Below are 23,243 nucleotides of genomic sequence, written 5' to 3'. Positions count from 1 at the left end.
AACACGTTATCAAAATTAACGCGCACACATTTTGTTTGAGCAGGAGACAGAATACGCACGCAGGCATGCAACTAGGCTACTTGTTGTTTTCTTTTACTCGGCTATCTATATGGTTATCAGCACAAAATGTTGAGCTAATTCACTAACTCAATACTCATCATGGATATCACAAGTTTAAAGGAACCATATGTAAGAAATGTATTTCAATTAATCATAAAATTGCCCTGTTATGTCACTAGACATTAAAAAATCATGTTAATTTCAAATACTTATATCAATGACAACAGTAGTCCGGCCAGGATATTGTCATTTAAAAAGTGAAGTTGCAGCCCTCAACTGATGTTGATGTTGTGTTTTGTCATGTCATGTTGTGTTTTGGCCTGATGCTCCACCCTCCACCTATCTACTTATCACAAAGTCAGTAGTGTTTCGGCATCCGGGTTGACAACCTCGAGTCAGGGGGGAGGGGGAGGGGATATACCGCTCTACAGTAATTTGAAAGTGATTGTAGTACCAGTTTTGGCCACAATCTTACATATGGTTCCTTTAAACAACGAAAAAAGAAAGTATGGACGCAGCAAAGCTAGAGGAGTTAGTCCAGATGGGCAAGAAGGTAGGCAATTTGTGTGTTTGTCAGAACGTTAGACTGCATTACAGCTGTTTAAAGCTAGACGTCACGGTATGCTAGAACAAAACAAGGTAACTTTCGCCTGTACAGGGCTGTATCAAGTTGACCAAATGAATAGGTCATTGTAGACGTTGTTGTATTATTGCATGTGGATGTTTTTATGCTAGGCTACTTTTTTGCTGACCAATGCACGGGGCTAAAACCGGGAAACAGACAAATATTGTCCACGCGTGATTTTTTTTTTTTTTTTTTGGGGGGGGGGGGGGGGGGGGGTGCGTAGGCCTACCATAGCATTAATTCCTGCAGGCGCCCCTGACCTGTGTGACATATTCGGGTTGCTTAATGACCTCAACCTGTCACTCCAGGGGAGAATGACGACTGTCTTTGATAAAGTCGCTGCATTTAAAGCCAAGCTTGATTTGTGGGGACGACGAGTGGACCGGGGTGTATTTGATATGTTCCAAACAGTAGTGGGGGTTTTGGGAGAGACTGAGGCAGGGCCCTTTCTCTCGCAGCTGGTGCGCGATCACCTTGTTGCGCTTTCAAATGAGTTTGAGCGTTACTTCCCATCCTCCAAAGATCCACGGCAAACCAATGAGTGGGTCCGCAACCCATTTTTGTCAATATCCCGAATAGTCATAACTTGTCAGCGCAGGAGGAAGAGCAGTTGATCGAAATTGCAAATGACGGTGGTCTTAAGAGTGTGTATAAGGAAACCTCTCTGGCGGGTTTTTGGATCAAAACCAATGCAGAATATCCCGAGATAGCCGTAAAAGCGCTGAAAACGTTCACGACGTATATGCGCGGCCGGGTTTTCGGCAATGACTGCAACTAAGACCAAATTGCGCAATCGACTGGACATTTCAAACACACTGCGGGTGTCAATGTCTTCCATCACCCCCAGATGGAAGCTTCTTGTTGCAGGGAAACAAGCAGGGCTCCCACTGATTATATTCGTAATGCACGTTTAGTTCCCATGTTTTGTTCCCATATTTTGTTAAGCATGTTCACACTTATAGATGTAGTTCATATTGTTCAATTTTCACTTCTTCAAGTTCACGTTTTTCACAAGAGATCGTTACCTTCACTGTTCATACATAACTGGAGCTAGTTCTTTTCAAGTAATGCATGCACAACACAGGAACATGGAACCCCCGAACCCCCCCCCGCCGGTCAGTGAAAAAAAAAAATAGGAATCAAACCGGGGTCCATGGTACATAAAAGGTTGGGGACCCCTGGCCTAGGCTACTATTTTTTTGGTAGGCATTAGGCGAACTAAGCTACATGTCTGCTGATAGTTAGTTTCTCACATTTCGTTTTAGCAAGAAGAATGAATGATGGAAGTAGGCCTAATGCATCACATTAATTATTATGACCGCCGCTAGCGAAGCTAGCGAAGCGGTCATATAGGGATTGTCAAAGTTTTTTTTTTTTCGTCATCTACTTCCTGAATTTTTGGTCAACGATACCCGGGACACCGAACCACTAGACTTTTACAGAAAAATTTAGTTTGGTCCCCGGGGGCCACTCCCCCTCCGCGCTGGGCCCCCGAAACCCAAAACATGCAGTTTTTCCTAAATAACTACCTGAACCGTGGCACAGAGGATGAAGACATTTTTATGGTATGTTGGTCTCAAGGGCCCACATCAACCTAGCCCATAACCACTCATTTGTGATTTGCTACAATTTGCTGAAACTACATAAATTCGTCAAAGTGAATAATTTGTCTCAACTCGCCGCAATGTAGATTTATTAACGCACATCTCCAAAATCAAATGCGTCAGCCTAATGTAATGTACACATTTTAAGCCAGATGTTTTAGAGCGCACGTTGTGATGTATTCAGGGCAGGGCTGTACCTACACATATTTGTTGCACGTGCTACAAAAATTATTCTTTGCGATGGATGATTTAGTACCAACGTTACACCGGTCAGATACAGTTTTGCCTATGGCTATACCGTGAGACTGAGGTGCTTTTTGTTTGTTCGAAGTGCGTGTTTAAGGTGTGAGAGGGGAGTCGATGTGATTTGATTCCAGCTTGGTAGTTGTAGTCTATGCGATGTGTGAAGTATCTAAACAATGATAACGCTTTAATTATGGCTGCTTTAGCCACAGACCTTGAGCTACTGTACAGTGGGTTGGGTTCCATTTAGAAGTGTCGCTTTCCGTGATTCACACAGCTGCGTGAAATGTATTACTACTGATATGCAAAACTATTAACTTTTCGCGAAGAGGTGGCTGCTTAAGTCCACTTGATACTGTAAGCCATTGGTTCCCAAAGGAGATTTTATTTGGGTCGCCAGCATAGCCTAGTGACAATTTGTGTTGTGTAATAGGCCTAGCATAGGGCCTACCTTATATAGCTTATAGTTTGTTAACAGCCACGGTTTTGTCCCTCTATGCATTTTTGCATTTAGAATAGCTCTGAAACCGGGGGGGGAGGGGGGGGCCAGTGCGTGGATATCTCAATCGGAAAATTAAACAATATTTCTATCGGGCGCCTACCATGGACTAGGCTGTGTGAAAATCAAAAGATTAAGATTGCGTCAAAAGATTAAGCTTGGTCTGGCGAAAGCCAGACTAACCATGGACCTCATAGTTGCAAAATGCAAGGGAACGTAAATCAGCATATTATTTGCACAAACAATAACGGACAGTAGCTCTTCAACTTGGCCTGTTAAAATGTGTATGAACAGTCTCCCAACGCATTTCATGAAGGCCCTTTTGGACATGTCAGTTATTTGCACCACTGGGTAAAACGGCATTTTGTTTTAGACTACTGGTATTTAATTTGTGCATTGACAATAAAGCTGAATATCATATGAACTAGATGACTAAACTTATGAATATGTAGAAGAAGAAACATTCACAAAAATCCATGACATGACCTCTCTTCTTGATAGCTGTTGAAAACTGCATGGAACTGACAGGGATTGTTTTGTTTAATAATAAATAAATAAATACATTATGCTGCTACCTTCTGCTTTTCCCAAATACAATGTAGCCTACAGGTGTACCTTTCATCAGTCCAGTTGCAATGGATGGACTGTGATGAACTGCCCTACTTGTGATTGTTTAGAGAGGATTTAAAGGTTTTAATGCTACACATCTTTTGGTAAGTGCTACAAATCTATTCACCTTTGCAGCACCAGTAGGCAACTTTGTGTGCGGAATGTGTGCAAACACACATTCCAAACAAGCATACACAAAAGTTTCAAGAGTGGGGGATGGAGTAGAAGATGGAGACAGATTCATTAATATGATTTATTTTCGCAGAATGGATGTACAGGACTGAGCGGCGGTCATATTTTGTACCGCTATGCGGTACATCTAGTTTTATTCAAAATGGTTAAATGCCTAAATATCACTAGTATTTTGGGTATTGTTTGAAGCCAAGATGCCCACTGAAAAGAGTCCGATTCAGGAGAGGGAGAGACAATTCAGGGAGGCAGCAATCACTGCAGGGTTGGCTGCCAAAAAGCCAACCAGCAGGTGAGACAGAGACTTTGCACTGTGATAAAGATGACATGACAGTGTAGACGAGTTGATTAATTAATCAGACTCATATTTTAGCCTAGCCCAGTGGTTTTCAAAGTGGGGGCCGCGAGGGGGTGCCAGGGGGGCCTCAGCTAGTTGGAAGGAAAAATAAAAGCAACAAATAAATACATTTGAAAAATGTTAAATATACCTATTACTATGAGGGTTGTTATACAATGCCATTATAATAATTTGTCGCATATCTGAACATTATTTTCCATGATAATGACTGGGAATAATAGTAGAGTGATAGCTCTCATATAGCAGAAAGCCCCAAATGTCATTTTTACACACTGTATGCTCCATCACAAAGTGCTTGTGGCTAAAATAATTATTAGGATTAGCTTAATGTATTTTTAAATTTGCTGTACATCAAGGGGGTCCTTGGCCAGAACCTAGTGGTATTTGGGGGGCCTTGTCATGGAAAAGTTTGGGAACCCCTGGCCTAGCCTACTAATGGTAATGTTTCATAATTACATTACATTTAAGATGAGGAGCAGTCATAAGCCTCCAGACTACTGTATGTGAGGAAAATGTGGACCAGAAGGAGGCACAGAGGACAGAAAGGCCTAAGTGATGATCACGAGATGAGATGAGCTGCATGCTAAATAATTGTAATCTAAAAAAACATAGGCTATTTTAAAGGTCATTTCAAAGATCTTGCCTGAGCAGAACATAAATACCACTAGTGGGCATGAAAATAATAATGATAAGTCAAGGTGATTGAGTGTTGTATTTCAGTGTTTTACTTCTTTGTGTATATATTTTAAAAAAGACGCTGTTATTCTCTGTCCTGCATATAGCCCGTGAGTTTTTTTTTTTTTTTTTTTGGGGGGGGGGGGGGGGGGGGGGTTCCCTTTTTTCAGGTCAGAGCAACTGCCCCTCAAAATTCCTGCACTCCCCCAAAAATCAGTCTTGAATGTAATGAAAGATCAAGCCTGAACATTAGTTTGAGTTCACATTTTCAGAAAAGAATAGTTATTTGTTGAGTGATTATTATTATTATTTATTTATTTGTATTTATTTATTTATGGGGGGGGGTAGATAGCAAGCAAAGTTTACTTCCAGACAGGTGACCCATTTTAAAAAACAAAACGTATGTGTTTTCCTTTAATTTCTTATCCTGTTAATGTTGGTTGTTAAACAATGTTGGTTGTTAAAATCATGGTGGAAAAGCTTGAAAATTGAATTTCAAAGTGCTTGAAATTAATCTTGGAATAGGTGTATGAACCATGTAAAAAGAGAGAGGTTTTGGTGTTTCCAGCAAATACAGCTATTCCCCAACAGATTAACACACAGCTGGGCTCATCTTCGCTGACCGCAACTAAGTATAAGTATAAGTATATATACTCTTTTGATCCCGTGAGGGAAATTTGTAACTTGAAATTTGAAAAAGTAATTTGAAACTTGTAATTTGAAAAAAGTAACTTGGGTGTCACAATTGATGACTGACTAAAATTCTCTGAGCATGTAGCCTCAACCACAATCATGTTGGTTTATCCCATACAATATCAGGAAGATCAGACCTTATCTGACACAATATGCCACACTTATCGTGCAGGCCATTGTTCTTCCCAAATTGGACTATTACAATTCATTGTTAGCTGCCCTCTAGTTATAGTGAGATCATTATAGGCCTTACAGATGATTCAGAATGCAGCAGCACATCTCTTTAATCAGCAAAAGATGATAAATGTCCTCTTTTAGTTATGCTTCATTGGCAGCCAGAATTCAATTCAAATTCCTCTCTGGTCTATAGGACACTTACTGGGTCCGCCCCTTGTTATTTTAATTCCATGATCCACCTGTATGTCCCCTCTCACCCGCTGTGGTCCACTGATGAGCGCCTACAGTGTCAACCATCCATCAAAGCTAAGAGGTCACCGTTAAGACTCTCCCTCAGTGGTTCCTCGTTGGTGGATGAGTTCTACATTCAATAAATGTGTCTATTCACTTAACACTAAATTAATTGGGGGCCAAGCAGCGAAGCTGCGCGGCAACCCATAGTGTTTGTACCTTTTCTAATTGGGGGCCAAGCAGCGAAGCTGTGAGGCAACCCATAGTGATTCTATGTGTTCTTATTATTATTATTTTAACGAAACGCTCATTTGCCATTGAACCATACAGTAAAAAGTTGGGAAATTTTGCACATTGATTCGGTATAGTCTAGGGGTGTGAATCTCTCATGTAAAAGACGATACGATTCGCATCTAGATACATGGGCACGATTCGATACAAGAAAAGATACATGTTTATAAAAAACAATTCAGTATGATTCGATGCGATGCGATTCGATGCAATTTGATGCAGTTCAAGAATGGAAAGCATTCTGAAAGATTTTTTATTATTTGCTCAAGGTGCACATTCATTTTATATTATCAATTATCATGGTCATGGTTGTCAATTAGGCAACAAAATGTGTGAATATGATTATCTAAACTGAGGTTTGTTTCATATACTGTATTGAAATGAAAAAAGAATAGTCTACATTTCAGTCAAGCACAGCAGCCAAATACAACATAAAAATACATTTTTATAGACTTTACAGATTTTATAGACTTATATCTGATTGTTTTCATGGAGCTGTAGCCTTGTTGAGGTAAGACCAGGGCATGAAATTGGCACCCGCCCACACGCCAAATGCGGGTAACTTTTGTGATTGGCGGGTGAAACTGTCAATCTACCTGCCACGTTGGCGGGTAGCCAATAAGACAACACAACACTGAGCAAGGAGATGCACTGTCGGGATTGCCAATTTTTGAGCCAATAATCTACTCTTTACTCCGCTACATTTTCAATTGCCTTTCGTTACGAGAACAAGTTTATTATTGGAGAAAGTATCTCAAGGGAGAAAAGAGCACCTCTCCCCGGTACACAACTGCGTGAGAGAAAAGAAACAGTGCTTCAGAATGCATTGCTACGTTTCCCCGCGATTATAAAAGTAATGGCTGGCCTATGTAGCCTACTACACGGAAGTAGATGTTCTATATAGCTAACAACTCAGTTAACGCAATGACGTCCTGCCAGTTGCTGCATCTTCTGGTGAGGCTGCCAGAGTGCCAACGAGACTATATGACATGACACGGAAACTTCCACATATATTCATTTCTGGCCAGCATCGTTCAACAATCACATTGGACAAGGAAAGTAGGCCTACAACTTAATTTACAAGCAAAGCAAATGCACTGGAAATCGAGCATACAAGTTAGAAAAAGCCTAGCATTCATTTATGTAGGCTCAATGTTGAAGGACATGACATGAGATGGTCGGCTGAGAAAACATAGCCTGCTCTGTCACTCTGCCCAAGTGGATATGCCTAGGCTATTATAGCCTAAATATAGGTCTACCCATAATATAGCCATTGTTTTTAGGTTACATTGTCTGTATGGTGAAGTTATAACCAGACTTCTAGCAATGCAAAGCAGAAGAATCAGCTGCAATGTATTGGAAGACTGCTTTTCAATCCATAGCCACGTAGCCTAATGCTTATTCTGGCAATGACAAAGTATATTAAATAAAATATATTTGAATTGGGCTTTTAAAATATGTTTGACTTATATGATTAGCTTACAGAGGAGGAGAAAAGCAAATAGGCATAAGGATACTTTTGTATCCCTTTAAAGGTCCATCAAAAATATAAAAATGTAGGCCTACAAAAAAGTAACTTGTTAGGCCTACTTGAGTAATTTATTAACAAAGTACTTTTTTACTTTTACTTGAGTACTGTAATGTGTATTCTGTACAAGTTCAAGAACCATTCTTATGCATTTTCTGAGTCGTTCGCCTTTATTTTGGGCACAAAATAATTTTGGCTGGTAAAAAACCACTGTGGCAGGTGGATTTCAAAATTCACCTGCCACAGTGGCTGGTGGCCAAAAAAGTTAACTTCAGGCCCTGGGTAAGACAATACCGAAATAAAATAAAACAGTGCTTAAGACACTCTTGGCCTCTTCTCATATAGGCCTAGCCTACCCTACAAGAATAAAATAGGCCTACAAATCAATGAACTCTCGGGGCTTATTTTGTTCCAACAGTAGACCTAATGCAGAAACCTAAAATGCCACAAGTCTGAGTGAATATGAACAAAATCATTGGCTAATAATGTATGCATCGTTTTAGCAGCAAGGGCCAAATTATTATTTAACATTAAGGAAATCCCTTCATCGAAGGTAAGGCTACTCTACAGACTATCGTTGCTGTTTAGGAATGCTATAAGTGCTTAATTTTGCGCTGGATTTCGAAAAACAAAAGCCGACCGAGTGCAAGTTGTCACATGGTTAAGTTGCAATAGATGTATGGGTAATGAGGTCATTTGACAACTTTGGGCAATGAATGTAACCAAAAACGAACTGCATTACCCACAATTCCGTGCCACGTGCAGTTTCAAAACCGGAAGTGGGATGAACGCGCTGCTTGGAACGTAAATGAGTCTGAGCGAGCAGAAAGGTTGTGCACCGATTCATAACAAGTAAATCGATATAACGACCGGTTCATTTCAGTTTTTTCCGATACGGGGCTTCACGTATCGATGTAGCCGTATCTTACATGTTAAAAACGGATACCGATACGTATCGGTTAATCTTTACACCCCTAGTATACACGGGTTTCCCGTTTACCAACAAAACTAGATGCGCGCGCAGCCGCGAGGCAGAAGACGCTTGGTGGCCGTCCACAACCATAGATATATACACTAGATGTCGCCTTCTGCTTCTCAGCATGCGTCAACACCGCCGCCATCTTGGTACAGGGATCTGAAGCGCTAAACTAGTTCTCCTGTATTGTCAGCGTTACCTATTTAGCGACGTTTGGCCATCCCCAGCGATAGAAAACCTTTTTAGCGATTAGCGACAAATTTGGGAACTTCTCACAATGATGGCAGATCGGCTTCTTTGTTGTTGAAACGTAAGAAAATCACCTTTCTCATGGCTTTGTCATTTATGAATTCAGCTACATCTCGTTTGCCCATGGCACTGACCCATGATTATAAAAGTAACGACTGGCGTAGCCTATGTAGTAGCAGAGGTAAATGTTCTACAGATCTACAGCAACTTCTGGTGAGATTACAACTTACATGAGTAAACGAGACGAGGGGTATGTGGCATAGACCAGAGCCTGTCTACCAAGAGCCTGTTGTATCGAACCTGGTTGCAGTTTACTCATTGTTCCTCTAGGGGCCGCCGCTAGCTAGTGCAGAATGAATGGGAGTCTATGGGGCTAGACAGGTAAAATGTATCTTTATTATCGTCTTAAGCTTAGTTTTCTCTAGACTCAACCATAAATACATGCCTGTCAGTTGGAACAACCCAAAAAACTAGATAATTGCTTGAGATTTTGACGATTTATGGTGATTTTATTTTCGCTAGATCTTTGCCCAGATTGACGCTAATGCATTATAGAGGAGTGGATCACTGAAGCAAGATGGCGTCTCGATTGACGCATTCGTTCCAATGAACAGCAGTAGTCAAGGCGACATCTAGTGTATATATCTATGGTCCACAACGTTATAAACTTAACCTAAATAGTCGGCTGCTGTAAGCTACAATCGGATTTTTTTGTATACCCCTGTTGTCTCAATGATAATAACATCTCATTTCAGACTATATTTCAAAGTTTGACGTTTATTTGGATTATTAATATAACATCGTATTTTGTCATTTTTGGCGAAGACATGCATTCCGTTAGGGATATTGAACATATTTAACATTCTCTAGCCATTGTGATTTCGAATTGGTGCAGTTTTCAGCACAAAAACTAATTTTATTCTTTTGCTCTTTTACATTGCTCTATGCTGTTCTGTGGTGCTTTCTGCCTCTTGGTTGCGCACGCATGTTTTCGTGACGTTCCATAGAAATCCATGTATAGTCATATGATTAATTTCACTAAGTTTCATGTCAAGTGCTCTAGCGCCCTCAATGTGTCAGATTTTGCATTACATCTATGCGCTTAAAGTTTCAACCATACAAATTGAGGTATACTTGGAATCCTTGGATGAGGCCGAACTCAACGCACCCCATGACGTCAATTTCCGCTTAGTTGGATCTTCCGCCATATTGTATTTCATCAAAAACACTTAAAAGGAATCAAAGGTCATAAAGTTTGTTTGATTTTGACGAAACTTGGCGCAGATGATCGTCAGACCATGACTCAGAAACGCATTGGTTTTTGGAGCCATATTCAAAACCTGTCGCCTGTCACGACCAATCAAGTTTGGCGGCGAAGCCGCCAAACAGGAAGTGAAGTAATATTTCAGTAAAGCTTTAACGTATCAAAACCAAACTCAGTACATGGGCTCAGGACCCAATAAGGAGGAGGCTCAATAAATTTGATGACTTTTGACCTATAGGTGGCGCTATAATTAGCAAAATTAAATTTTGGCCTGTAATGGGTAATTTGTTTGAAATTAAAACTTGCTATTGGTGTCTGTTAATGTTAATGTTAATGTTAATGTACTAGTGGTGTCTGTCGGAGGCCCTAAGGATGACAGATGTGATTTTGTGACATCAACATAATTGATCCGGCCGCCATATTGGATTTAATCAATATAACTTAAAAGTTTTCACAGGTCACAAAGTTCATCCCATTTTCATGAAACTTGGCACAGATGATCTTCAGACCATGACTCATAAATGCATTGCTTTTTTGAGCCATATTGAAAACCGGTTGCCTGTGACGACCAATCACGTTTGACGGCAAAGCCGCCAAACAGGAAGTGAAGTGATCTCAGCAAGGCTTTCGCGTATCAACACCAAACTCAGTACAGGGTCTCAGGACCCAATTAGGAGGAGGCTCAATAAATTTGATGACTTTTGACCTATAGGTGGCGCTATAATCACAGGAAGTGGGCTCATATTTCAGCAATAATTTCACATATTGAAACCAAACTTAGTATATGGACTTGGGACCTCATCCTGAGGACAGACAATCATTTTAGGAACCTTTGACCACTAGGGGTGCTATAAGTTGCAACACTTTCTCGTATCAACAACAAACTTGGTATGTGGACTCGTGACTACAACGTGAGGACGCACAATAAATTTGGTGACTTTTGACCACTAGGGGTGCTATAATTATCAACACTTTCTCGTATCGACACCAAACTTGGTATGTGGACTCGTGACTACAACCTGACTACGCACAATACATTTGGTGATGTTTGAGGTATGCATATGTGTGGGGGGTTATTGGGGTGTGTGGGAGAGGAGGTTTATCTGTGTATATGTGTGTGTATGGGACCGGGGGTTAATTGGGTGTGTGTATAATGTAACAACATTGGGTTGCCATGACAACTCCTTCTCAACTGCTTGGCCCCCACATTGCTGCTTGCAGCTATATTTATAATTCTTCTCCAGTGGATGTCTATGGCAGCCCATAGAACCGTACAGTAAAAAGTTGTGAAATTTGGCACATTGATTCCATACTCCCATAATCCATTTCACCAAATTTCAAGTCTGAACCCCAGGCAGTCTAGCGCCACCAATGGGTCAAAGTTGGTGTTGCATCCATGCACTGAACTTTTGAACCGTATGTCCACTTTTGAACATCGATATATAGTTGGAACCCCTGGACCGACCTGAGTTCAATGACTCCTATTACGTTACTTTCCGCCATATTGGACCTCCGCCATATTGGATTTCATCAAAACTCTTAAAAGTTTTCATAGGTCACAAACTTCATCCAATTTTCACGAAACTTGGCACAGATGATCTTCAGACCATGTCTCATAATTGCATTGCCTTTGACACCCATACTCAAAACTGGTCGCCAGTCACGACCAATCTCTGTTGAAGTGAACTCGGTATATGGGCTCAGGACCCAATTAGGAGAAGGCTCAATAAATTTGGTGGCTTTTGACCACTATGGGGGCGCTATAATCACAGGAAGTAGGCTCATATCTCAGCAACACTTTCACATATCAAAACCAAACTTGGTATATGGACTTGGGACCCCATCCTGAGGACACACAATCAATTTGGTGACCTTCTACCACTAGGGGGGGCGCTAGAGTTACAGAAAGTTAGCTCCTATCTCAGCAACGCTTTCACGTATCAAAACCAAACTTGGTTCATGGACTCGGGACCACATCCTGAGGACGCACAATACATTTAGTCACCGTTGACCACAAGAGGTGCTATAATTAATAACACTTTCTCGTATCGACACCAAACTTGGTACGTAGACTCGGGACCACATCCTGAGGACGCACAATACATTTAGTCACCGTTGACCACAAGGGGCGCTATAAGTAGCCACACTTTCTCGTATCGACACCAAACTTGGTATGTAGACTCGGGACCACATCCTGAGGACGCACAATAAATTTAGTCACCGTTGACCACGAGGGGTGCTATACGTAGCCACACTTTCTCGTATCGACACCAAACTTGGTACGTAGACTCGGGACCACATCCTGAGGACGCACAATAAATTTAGTCACCGTTGACCACGAGGGGCGCTATAAGTAGCCACACTTTCTCGTATCGACACCAAACTTGGTACGTAGACTCGGGACCACATCCTGAGGACGCACAATAAATTTAGTCACCGTTGACCACGAGGGGTGCTATAATTAGCCACACTTTCTCGTATCGACACCAAACTTGGTACGTAGTCTCGGGACCACATCCTGAGGACGCACAATAAATTTAGTCACCGTTGACCACGAGGGGCGCTATAATAAGCCACACTTTCTCGTATCGACACCAAACTTGGTACGTAGACTCGGGACCACATCCTGAGGACGCACAATAAATTTAGTCACCGTTGACCAAGAGGGGCGCTATAATTAACAACACTTTCTCGTATCGACACCAAACTTGGTACGTAGACTCGGGACCACATCCTGAGGATGCACAATAAATTTAGTCACCGTTGACCACGAGGGGCGCTATAATTAACAAAACTTTCTCGTATCGACACCAAACTTGCTACGTAGTCTCGGGACCACATCCTGAGGACGCACAATAAATTTAGTCACCGTTGACCACAAGGGGCGCTATAATAAGCCACACTTTCTCGAATCGACACCAAACTTGGTACGTAGACTCGGGACCACATTCTAAGGACGCACAATACATTTAGTCACCGTTGACCACAAGAGGCGCTATAATCAATAACACTTTCTCGTATCGACACCAAACTTGGTACGTAGACTCGGGACCACATCCTGAGGACACACAATAAATTTAGCCACCGTTGACCACGAGGGGCGCTATAATTAACAACACTTTCTCGTATCGACACCAAACTTGGTACGTAGACTCGGGACGACATCCTGAGGACGCACAGTACATTTAGTAATGTTTGACCACTAGGGCGGCGCTAGAGGAACAGGAAGTGCTGATGCATGTCAGTTGCAGTGCAGTGCAGTTGAGAGACCCTGGGCAATGGGCAAGTGGTGCAGTAGAGACCTTTAGGCAATTGGCAGGCGAAGCAGTTGAGACCTTGGCGATGTCAAATATATCTGCCATCTCGGCAGCTCAAGTATCTGCAACCAGCTTGGCCCCCTCATTGCTGCTTGGCAGCTATATTTATTTTAGTTATGGTTTGTATGTTTATGCGTTTTGTTATTATAAACACTCATTATTTACATTGTTGATATTTGATACTGTCATTAGGGGCCAAGCAGCGAAGGCACCCATTGTGCTTGTACCTTTTCCTATTATTATTCTTCTCCAATGGAAGTCTATGGCAGCCCATAGAACCGTACAGTAAAAAGTTGTGAAATTTGGCCCATTGGTTCGGGACAGTCCCATTATTCATTTCACCAAGTTTCAGGTCTAAACCACAGGTAGTCTAGCGCCAGTGAGTTGACATTGCATTCGTTCAATTAACTTTTGAGCCGTATGCCCGATTTCGAACATCGAGATATAGTTGGAATCTTTGGATGAGGCCAAACTCTACGCACCCCATAACATCAATATCTGCCATGTTGGACGTTCCGCCATATTGAATTTCATCAAAAACACTTAAAAGTTTTCATGGGTCACAAAGTTTCCCCGATTTTCACGAAACTTGGAAAGATGGACCCATAAGAAGCCACCAAACAGGAAGAAGTGATATCTCAGCAAGGCTTTCATGTATCAACACCAAACTCAGTACATGCCTCAGGACCCAATTAGGAGGAGGCCCAATAAATGTGATGTCTTTTGACCTATAGGTGGCGCTACAATACACAATTACGTTTTAGCCTGTACCAGGTGATGTGTTTGGAATTAAAACATGAGTGGTGTCTGTTAATACTGTGAGAGGTCCTTAGGCCCACACATGCCAACAAGCCGCCAAACAGGAAGTGAAGTGATATCTCATCAAGGCTTTCAAATATCAAAACCAAACATGGTATATGGGCTCAGGACCCAATTAGGAGAAGGCTCAATAAATTTGATGACCTTTGACAACTAGGGGGGCGCTATAATCACAGGAAGTGGGCTCATATTTTACCAATGCTTTCACGTATGGAAACCAAAACATAGTATATGGACTTGGGACCTCATCCTGAGGACATAAAATAAATTTGGTGACCTTCAACCACTGGGGCGCTAGGGTAACAGAAGATTAGCTCATATCTCAGCAATGCTATCACGTATCGAAACCAAACTTGGTTCATGGAGTCAGGACCACATCCTTAGGACATACAATAATTTTAGTGACCTTTGACCACTAGGGGCGGTATAATTTGCAATCACTTTCTCGTATCGACACCAAACTTGGTAGGCTACATTGACTCGAGACCACATCCTGAAGATGCACAATACATTTAGTGACCTTAGGCACCATAATTAGCAACTTTAACCAATAGAAACCTAACTTGGTATGAGGACCAAATCCTGAGGATGCACAAAAAATATGTTGACTTGTGACCACTATGGGGGCACTAGAGTTAGGGAAATGAGCTCATATATCAGCAAGGCTTTCACATATCAAAACCAAACTAGGTATGTATGGGGCGGGGGGGAGGTAGGTATGTGTATGTGTGGGGGGTAATGGGGTGTGTGGGGGAGGAGGTTTATCACCCGGAGAGAAGAAATACTCTTTTCTGATTGGCTGGCGGGGTGGCTATTAATTCTGAATAACAGGACACCGTTCCATATCAATGCTTATGAATGGTAACTATAACAACCATAGTAGGACGACGGTTGCAGGCTTCGCAACAATAGAATCAACTGTAAACAACCTAACTGTCCATGCTATCGCTGTTATAGGGCCAACGAAAGTTGTACAACAAGCTGAACTAGTGAGCTTCTTTTTAAACGGAACCGCGTGTTTCCTTTGCTTTACATTGGCAACCGGGTGATAAGCGGGATAACGGCCTTCGAGGTGTGTCCAGTTATACGGAATTAATGGACTCCGCTGCGCGTCGGGGAGTTTTTTGCCCCTCGCCCTCGTCCATTAATTCCGTATAACAGGACACCTCGGCGGCCGTTATCCCTTACATATGTGTGTGGGGGGGTTAATTGGGCATGTGTGTAATGTAACAACATTGTGTTGCCATGACAACTCCTGCTCAACTGCTTGGCCCCCTCATTGTCGCTTGCAGTTATATTTGTTGTTATTATTACTAATATGGTTAATGTATTGCCTAGAAATTTAGATGCACCCTAGTGCCTAGTAGTCTAGCAACTCTCAGTTGGCTTGTGAGCTTGAAAAATTCAACTTCTATCAGGCCAATCAAATCGTGTATAGAGTCGTTAGGCGGGCTTAACATAATGATTGATGGCAGATTTGCAACGGTTTGGCTTGAATTCCCTGCTACTTGAAAACAAATAAGATGAATGTTGCTGTTGGCGAACAGTGTGACACGAGTTAAGCTTTTATTAAGTTGGCAAAAGTTTGAACTAGCCAACTAGCTCCGCTGGTGGGAAACGCATGGGACTCATATCGCTGTCCTATTGCGTGCAGAGGGAATTTGAAAGACAACCGATTATCCCGCCCCTCGGACTGAGCACTGCGAACGGTGAGTACCCAGACCCTACATTTTAATGTGGGTCTGGCTCGTCAGGCTAGTTAATGTAGGCATTTCACCTTAATTTGAAACTATTTGTTTTAACTAATGTCATGTTAATATACTGTACGTCGCATTGGGCAAAAACATCTGCCAGATACCATTTATGGCCACCTTACACCAAACAAAGATTTGGGAAAGATTCTTAAAAGATTGTAGTCTTTTAACTAATAGGCCTACTCCCCATTCAAGCTTTACTCAAAAGACTCCAGTCTTTGAAGAATCTTTCCCAAATCTAGTCAAAGTTGTTTGGTGTAAGGAGGACCTTTAAGCACAAACATAATATAATTTACAACTTGTTGCCCTCACCTGAATTATGTCTAATTAATAATGTGTATACTCATAAAGTACATGTAAAGCCAAAGTCCCTCTCTGTTTATTCTTAGGAGTAGGCTATAAGCCGAAGTTAGTCACCACTCAAGGCTAAAAAATACAATCCTGACTGTTGCCAAAGTCTCCATGGTTAAAAGGAACAAGCTCACGGTCGCTCATATCGCATGGCCATGGTTTATCTCTCGAAACCTCACAAATTCAGGGAAATCCTATTTTTCTCAGCCAAATGCCTTGAACGTGCCTTGATCCCCAGTTACTTTGATGGATGATTTGAAAAGGCCATAGCCAATGCAAAGTCATAGTCCTTCATGCATTCACATTCTTCTATTTCCACTTGTAAAGGGCAGGGCTGCACATAGTGACATTTCCATGAGATGTGAAAAAAAGCAGATTATGTGAAAATGAAGAAAGAGTTTTTGTCTTCTTAAAACTTCTTGAAACAGGAAAGGATTCATGTCTTTGAGGCATTAGACCTGTCTGCTTAATAATACATGAGTGTGTATATTTAAATATTACTCTTTTAAAATAAACGTGTTATCCCTATCTGGACACATTTGTTTTAAGAGTGTAGACTGTGTGCTCCTTAATTACACAACTGAGTTGGAAATATATTTCCTAACACAGTGGCATTTCAACCTGCTTTAGTGCAAAGGACAGCACCCTTAAGACAAATATGTTTTCTGCAGACACACTACTGAATGGTACATTGCTAAGTCATGTTTTGAAAAATCCTCAAATAAGAAAAGGGGATAACCATCACAATCAGACATTCCAATCTCAGCCTGCAAGTTTATAAATGACCCTCAATGCCAATTACTCTATAAACAGACACAGCCATTCAGACAAACAAATAGAAGACCTCTAAAGAGGACTTAGGGTTTAATAAAGGACACTCTTATCAGACCACATGGTGTAAATTTTCATCAGGATTCTGTATGTTAAAATACAGACCAAATAACAAAACCAGTCTCCTGATGGGGCATATATCTTCAAGAGCATAAGTTGTATGTCATTAATGCATAGAAATAAACTAAACATGTAGGTATGGGCATAACATATATACGCTGTGCAATTTCAAGTATTATGGGTTACAAGCTCAAATTCTCACTACCCGAATAAGTTTCTTATAAATGTTTGAACAAATAAATTACAGATGATTGTAGTAGTATACTTCAGTATATGCATATGTAAAAATAAGAAAATAGGTTTGGAGCAAGAGATTATTACGTAGACAACACAACACAAACTATTTACCCAAGAAGAATGTATAAACCAATGCCTAGTTTATCCTGTTAGAAAGCACACCCGTGTAAAATCTGTGAAAACTTTGAATCAGCATGCTAACCTATTGAGAAGAAACATGCTTTTGGAGACCTACTATGGACCAATCTGGAAATCAGGCAATTTGGTCCATTTAAAATTTCCAACAATTCTGAACTCCTTCTCATCTATAATTCTTAACAGAACATTTGATTTAGTTGATGAGAGGATCACGTTAAGTTAAAACTAAGGCAATCCCCCATTTTTCCATCGGCAAGCTAGCAGCAATGCATAAGAAAAGCTGAAGACCTTAGATACATTTAACATCAAACCTCACACTGCTGTTATAAAAAATATGTTGCTATGTTTCTTGCTTTCATCCTCATCAGCTGGTACACCCACATAATTTTCAGATCTCATGACGACACCAGGTATAACAGACAATTCTAAAAATGTATTCTGTTTAGAACATTTAGACACCATTATGGGTTTTTTTTTTTACAGGAGATCATCTCACAGTTATTACTAATTGATAGAATATCAGCCATAAGAAATCAGAAACAGGACAGAGGACAAACAAATAGAACCATTGTGACACAACAAGCCATCACTTGTTCAGGAAAGAGCAGAGTCTTACAAAAAAGGAGGAGAGCACTCAAATGGGTCTCCTCTTCTGTAGAACGAAAAACTGGTTGTCATTGAATTCAAGGGCTCCATTGAATGTGTCTGTGCATTCAACTTGACCTTGAGGCGGATTTAGTCAAATACATTATTAAGGCCTCCGGACAAATGAGAGAAAGGTCTGAAGGATCTTCAAAGGGAAAGGATCAAGACGACTTGTGTTCCATAAGGTAGAAGCGATACATGACCCCAACAACAGCTGCTGCAACTGCAGGGATAAGCCAAGTGGTCCAGGAAGCACTATAGCAGAGGAAAATAAAACGGTCATTCAGCTGAAGAGGTACAAAGACGTAAAAACACATTGAAAGATGTTAAGAGCAAAACTGGTATAAATGAACAGAACAACAACGACATACAAAACAGAGTGACCAGGCTGCCCACAAAATTGAAACCAGAAACAATTTAAAGTAAATAAATGTATGACTAACCTGCCAGAATCATTTGAAGTTGATATATAGACGTCCTGAAATATAAAAATACATACACTTGAATAACCTCAAGATGTACAATGGACATGCATTTACATGACTTTCCTCCTTATCTTCTACTGACATTAAACAAACAAATTTGGTTTGATCTAACAAACAAGTTTGATCTTACCTTTTTCGCTTCTTTCTTACGGTCTTTCTGCATAGGTAAATGAAGAAAGAGTTATTTCTCAGTTTTTTTTTCTTACAGGAACACGCCAACTTTTTGGAAATGTTCTAATTTGCTGTGTACCCCAGAGTTAAATATGAGGACACATACCCTTCTCTGTGCATGCAACAACCCAGTCTGACACCGTCTATGTTAGTATAATTTACTGGAAGTGAGTTACACCAGTTAGCCTATAAGACTCTTTTGGCTATGTGTGTAACACACTTCTAGGCTAACGGTGTCAGACTGGGTTATTGGTCACACAGAGCAGAGAAGGATATGCATCCTCTTATCTAACTCTGGGATAGACGGCAAATAAGCTTATTTCCCAAAAAGTTGGTGTTCTTTTTACACTGTACATCATTACAAGCAGGCTTGGAATTTCACCATTCTGGGGGCAAGGCCACTTGGCCTTCAGTTGGGCATATTTGGTGGGGGGCACAAAGGCCACATGTCAGGGCACCAAGGCCAAAGTTAACTATACAGTAGTAGGCTATAAAAATGATCAAAGTTGTATTTAGCCTATTCACTGCAGTAGACCTGCATCACTGTATGAAACATTACAAAAACATGAAACATAACATAGAACTGTAAATCATCTGATCATCTAATATTTACAGATATCTAGGCTATATATAACATTTATTTTATATTTGGCCTGTTATGAAATCATGTATTGAACAATTTACAAACAGCTGTCCTCTGATTTACCAATATCTAGGCGATATTTGTAACATTTATTTTGTATTTGGCCCGTTATGAAATCATGTGGAACAATTTAAACACATTGTAAAACTTAAAGCTCAAATTTAGAGACATCCATGTATGTCGAACTTTACTGCAAATTCAAAACTGGATTACTCTGGAACGGCTAACTGTACAGGGGACTGCTTTACACCTGTGTGTTCGGTAAGGTCTCCTGTTTATTCTGATATATGGTTTGTCATGTGTTAAAAGAAGGGTTCGTAAAGTATTCCACCGAGATGAATGGGTAGGGAGATCATGGGACGCAACCTTCAGTAGAATGTATGATTAAAGTGAATTATATTATTTACTTTTCTCGCGAACCGTTCAACACAGCAATTATCGGCTAACATCGTTTAAAAGCTGAGAAAAAGCTCTTTCATGTGATACTTGTGATGTCTGTGTGATGAATAGGCTACTTAGCGAGTAGTTCAACTGAGAATGGGTGAATTTGGACGCACTTTCTTTCTTGCGCTGTCACTTTCTCCACTGCGTAAAAGACTAAAATAATTTTATTTAAATTTTTTAAAATAATTTTAAAAATCGCTATTAGTAGGATCAAAGCAGAATATTGAAAGAAGGGGGCACCAAGGCCACCGTGGCCTGTAAACCTCTGATTTTCAAAGGGGCCTCACGGCCAACGCAAGGGGCTACGACGGCCATGGCCGTGAAATTCCTACCCTGATTACAAGTATTACTTATGCAAGTTCATGTTAACAATACTAGCCTTTAGAATATTACACTTTTATTTTGAGAGGCATGGCCTTAAATTTTAGGAAAATCTTATGAAGCCATGGCCTTTAGGTAGCTCTTATATGCCAGGAGGATTCTTTAGGTAGCTCTTATATGCGAGGAGGACTCTTTAGGTAGCTCTTATATGCCAGGAGGACTCTTTAGGTAGCTCTTATATGCCAGGAGGACTCTTTAGGTAGCTCTTATATTTCCGGCGGAGAGTCAGCACTGTTGTAGCGGCTATTGTTTTAGTACAACTGTTTACATGGACCCGTTTGGGTGTTGCGCCTAGTGAATGAGCATGGTAAGATGCTGAAAATGTATGTGTGTCAAAATTGAATAGGATAACGGAAAGAGTTTCCTGGTTGGGCATAAACAAGATATTCAGTGTCTGAGTGAACACAAAAGAAGCAGAATATAAAAGAAGACGCCATTACAGCACAGCTGACGCTCCACCAGAGATATAGGAGCTGGCTGAAGAGCTTTCCTGGCCTATAGGCAGTTTGTCATCAGCTCCGCCTGCAAATCATTGCCCTGACCTCCTTACAATTTGACATTTTTGCATTAGAATTTAGGAACTCCATAAGGGTTCACACATAGGCCCAATGATTCAATTAGATCAGTCTACATCAACTTGCACTTTCACACAATCATTCTGAAATGTAAGACTGTGTACCATGTGAACCTCTCCAACATAATACTGCTCCAGCATCTCCCTGGCGTCTGTGGAATGACCAACATCTTCAAAGCTTTCAGTTGCGTCTGATCCAGCCTGCTCCAGTAACACCTCCTCACCGCCCGGGTGCTGTTCATTAAGACAAAGAATGAAAGAATTATAAGGCAGAGAACTATTTCCACATTCTCAAGTTACTGAAAAGAGCTTATAGCTTTTTATCGCTCCTGGAAGAGCACCAGATAATCCTTTGCTGGTTTTGCAAGATGCATACTGGTTAACGGTGAAAGGTTTAGACCCACTTGGTGCTTGATGGCAGTTTAACAGTTGACAGTTTAATTTCGCATAATGTTTACCACATATCAATCTTCCACAGAACCACCTAATTTATGTGGCTATCATAAGAGTTGAGTGAAGGTCTGATAACGTTGACAGTCTGAAATGGGGCTAAGGTTACAAGGTTGCACAACACCGGAACCATGAACTCAAATAACTCCCAACATTACCAAACGACGCCCATCACAGTGATTCTGAACTAGTGCCCCCCCTCACCGACTGACTATTCTGTTTACTCCAACTACCTCTGACCCACTTATAATCTTTAATCTCGCAAATGCGTAAACCAAGTCCATGTGCTTGTATTGCCACCCTGGCGAAAATTAATTAACTAACGTTAGCTACATGGCTTACTTCTCCAAATCAACCAACTTAACATTACACAACTCACATCTCCGATAAAAAACGTTAGAAGGTAGGCTTTAGTTTCATAACGTCAGGTAAAGCATTTCAGCTAAAATGGTCCTGTATTCGCAGAGATAGTATTAGCCTATTCTACTAATTATTACCAACGTGAACACCAGAAAACACCGGCGATATCGCCACGTTATCACCGGTAGCACGGTGAGCAGTTTACTTTGCAGTGTTTGACGTAAACTAGCCACATTTGCTAAATAGCTGCTATAACAGCATCAGTGATGTCAAGTGTCTATCCGTACAGGCAGGATAGTCAAGTCATCGCCACAAATCCACGAGACATATCCAAAACACTTGACAGTGTATAGAAACAAACGCAACGCTAACACTTAGCATAGCTTAGCTAGTGGGCTATATCACATAGCCTGCTACATGAATTGTCTACCTAGCAGCTACCTGTATAACGCGTATAAACTGGAAACGTATATAATTCTGACCAAACAATTTCACTATGCAGCACAAGGCTACAGCCAAACTTCAGTGCTACAGATTAACTTCAAGTTAACCATTATCAATGCATCATATCTCGAGACATGAACTGAGCTAGTGCTAGCGCTATCATAGCTTCTATCGTGTAACTTCATGGCCTCACCTCTTCCAAGAAACTCGTAATATCATACACTTTATCGTGAATGATGAGCCAGGTGTCCCTGCTGAGATTATGAGCTTGGATTTCCTCGAGTGTGTAGTATTTCACATTGCTTTCTGGCGTGTCCCCATCTCCATTTTCCTTATGAGTGAGGGTATCTTCTGTATTCATAATAGAGTCGACTTCCTCTCCCATTGTTCGTCCGAGTTATTTGCTATCTTTCAGCCTTTGAATGAATTTAAACTACTGTTGAGTTTTCAGTTAACAACACAACACAATGTAAATGGGTAAGTTATCATATGACATACGCATCGCTAGCGTTAGGAAAACTCTGAACTGCACAAGACCGAATTCTCCTCCCACGCCAACGTCTAATCAGCAGAGAAATGACAGACCAATCACTATCTACGGAGCCACTTTTCAATGAGCCTTTGGTGTTCGCTGAAACCAACCAATACAACGAGGCCTTTTAGATCTTTAACCAATCACAGTAAACAACAGCGAATCACGAGACCTTCACATACGGATACACCTTGCTGTCGCTCAACAGGTTCACTTTTTGTATCCTTAGGAGGTTCTAGATTAGATCTTAGGCTATCCTAGGCATAGACTGTATATATATACAGTCTATGGGCCTAGGCACTTTCACACTGGCAAAATCGCCGCGATTTTATGTAC

The 23,243-nt window shown here is 41.0% G+C and overlaps 1 protein-coding gene across 1 annotated transcript; it reads right to left on the bottom strand.

Annotated features, from left to right (window-relative positions):
* Positions 1-17,334: 17,334 nt before the first annotated feature.
* On the bottom strand, positions 17,335-22,943 carry cyb5b (cytochrome b5 type B). The gene is made up of 5 exons (XM_076287858.1): positions 22,569-22,943; positions 21,227-21,355; positions 19,039-19,065; positions 18,867-18,901; positions 17,335-18,678 (listed from the first exon to the last, which is right to left on the bottom strand). Exons 1-5 carry the CDS (start codon positions 22,758-22,760, stop codon positions 18,585-18,587), a joined length of 477 nt encoding a protein of 158 aa, XP_076143973.1. The 5' UTR covers positions 22,761-22,943; the 3' UTR covers positions 17,335-18,584.
* Positions 22,944-23,243: the final 300 nt, after the last annotated feature.

The sequence above is a fragment of the Alosa pseudoharengus genome, unplaced genomic scaffold (genome assembly GCF_046254945.1).
Source record: "Alosa pseudoharengus isolate Yale_2024_CS ecotype anadromous, Long Island Sound unplaced genomic scaffold, YU_APseudo_1.1 YU_APseudo_1.1_scf_16, whole genome shotgun sequence".
In the NCBI taxonomy this organism is placed as follows: domain Eukaryota; kingdom Metazoa; phylum Chordata; class Actinopteri; order Clupeiformes; family Clupeidae; genus Alosa; species Alosa pseudoharengus.
This window is presented reverse-complemented; position numbering and strand designations above follow the sequence as displayed.

Bases quoted from the DNA above. Each gene is read 5' to 3' on its own strand.
- cyb5b (XM_076287858.1), bottom strand. From the start codon at position 22,760: ATGGGAGAGGAAGTCGACTCTATTATGAATACAGAAGATACCCTCACT. The intron at 21,356-22,568 runs GTGAGGCCATGA...CTTAATGAACAG, and splicing joins TTACGAGTTTCTTGGAAGAG to CACCCGGGCGGTGAGGAGGT. The intron at 18,679-18,866 runs GTTAGTCATACA...CCTCTGCTATAG, and splicing joins ACTTCAAATGATTCTGGCAG to TGCTTCCTGGACCACTTGGC.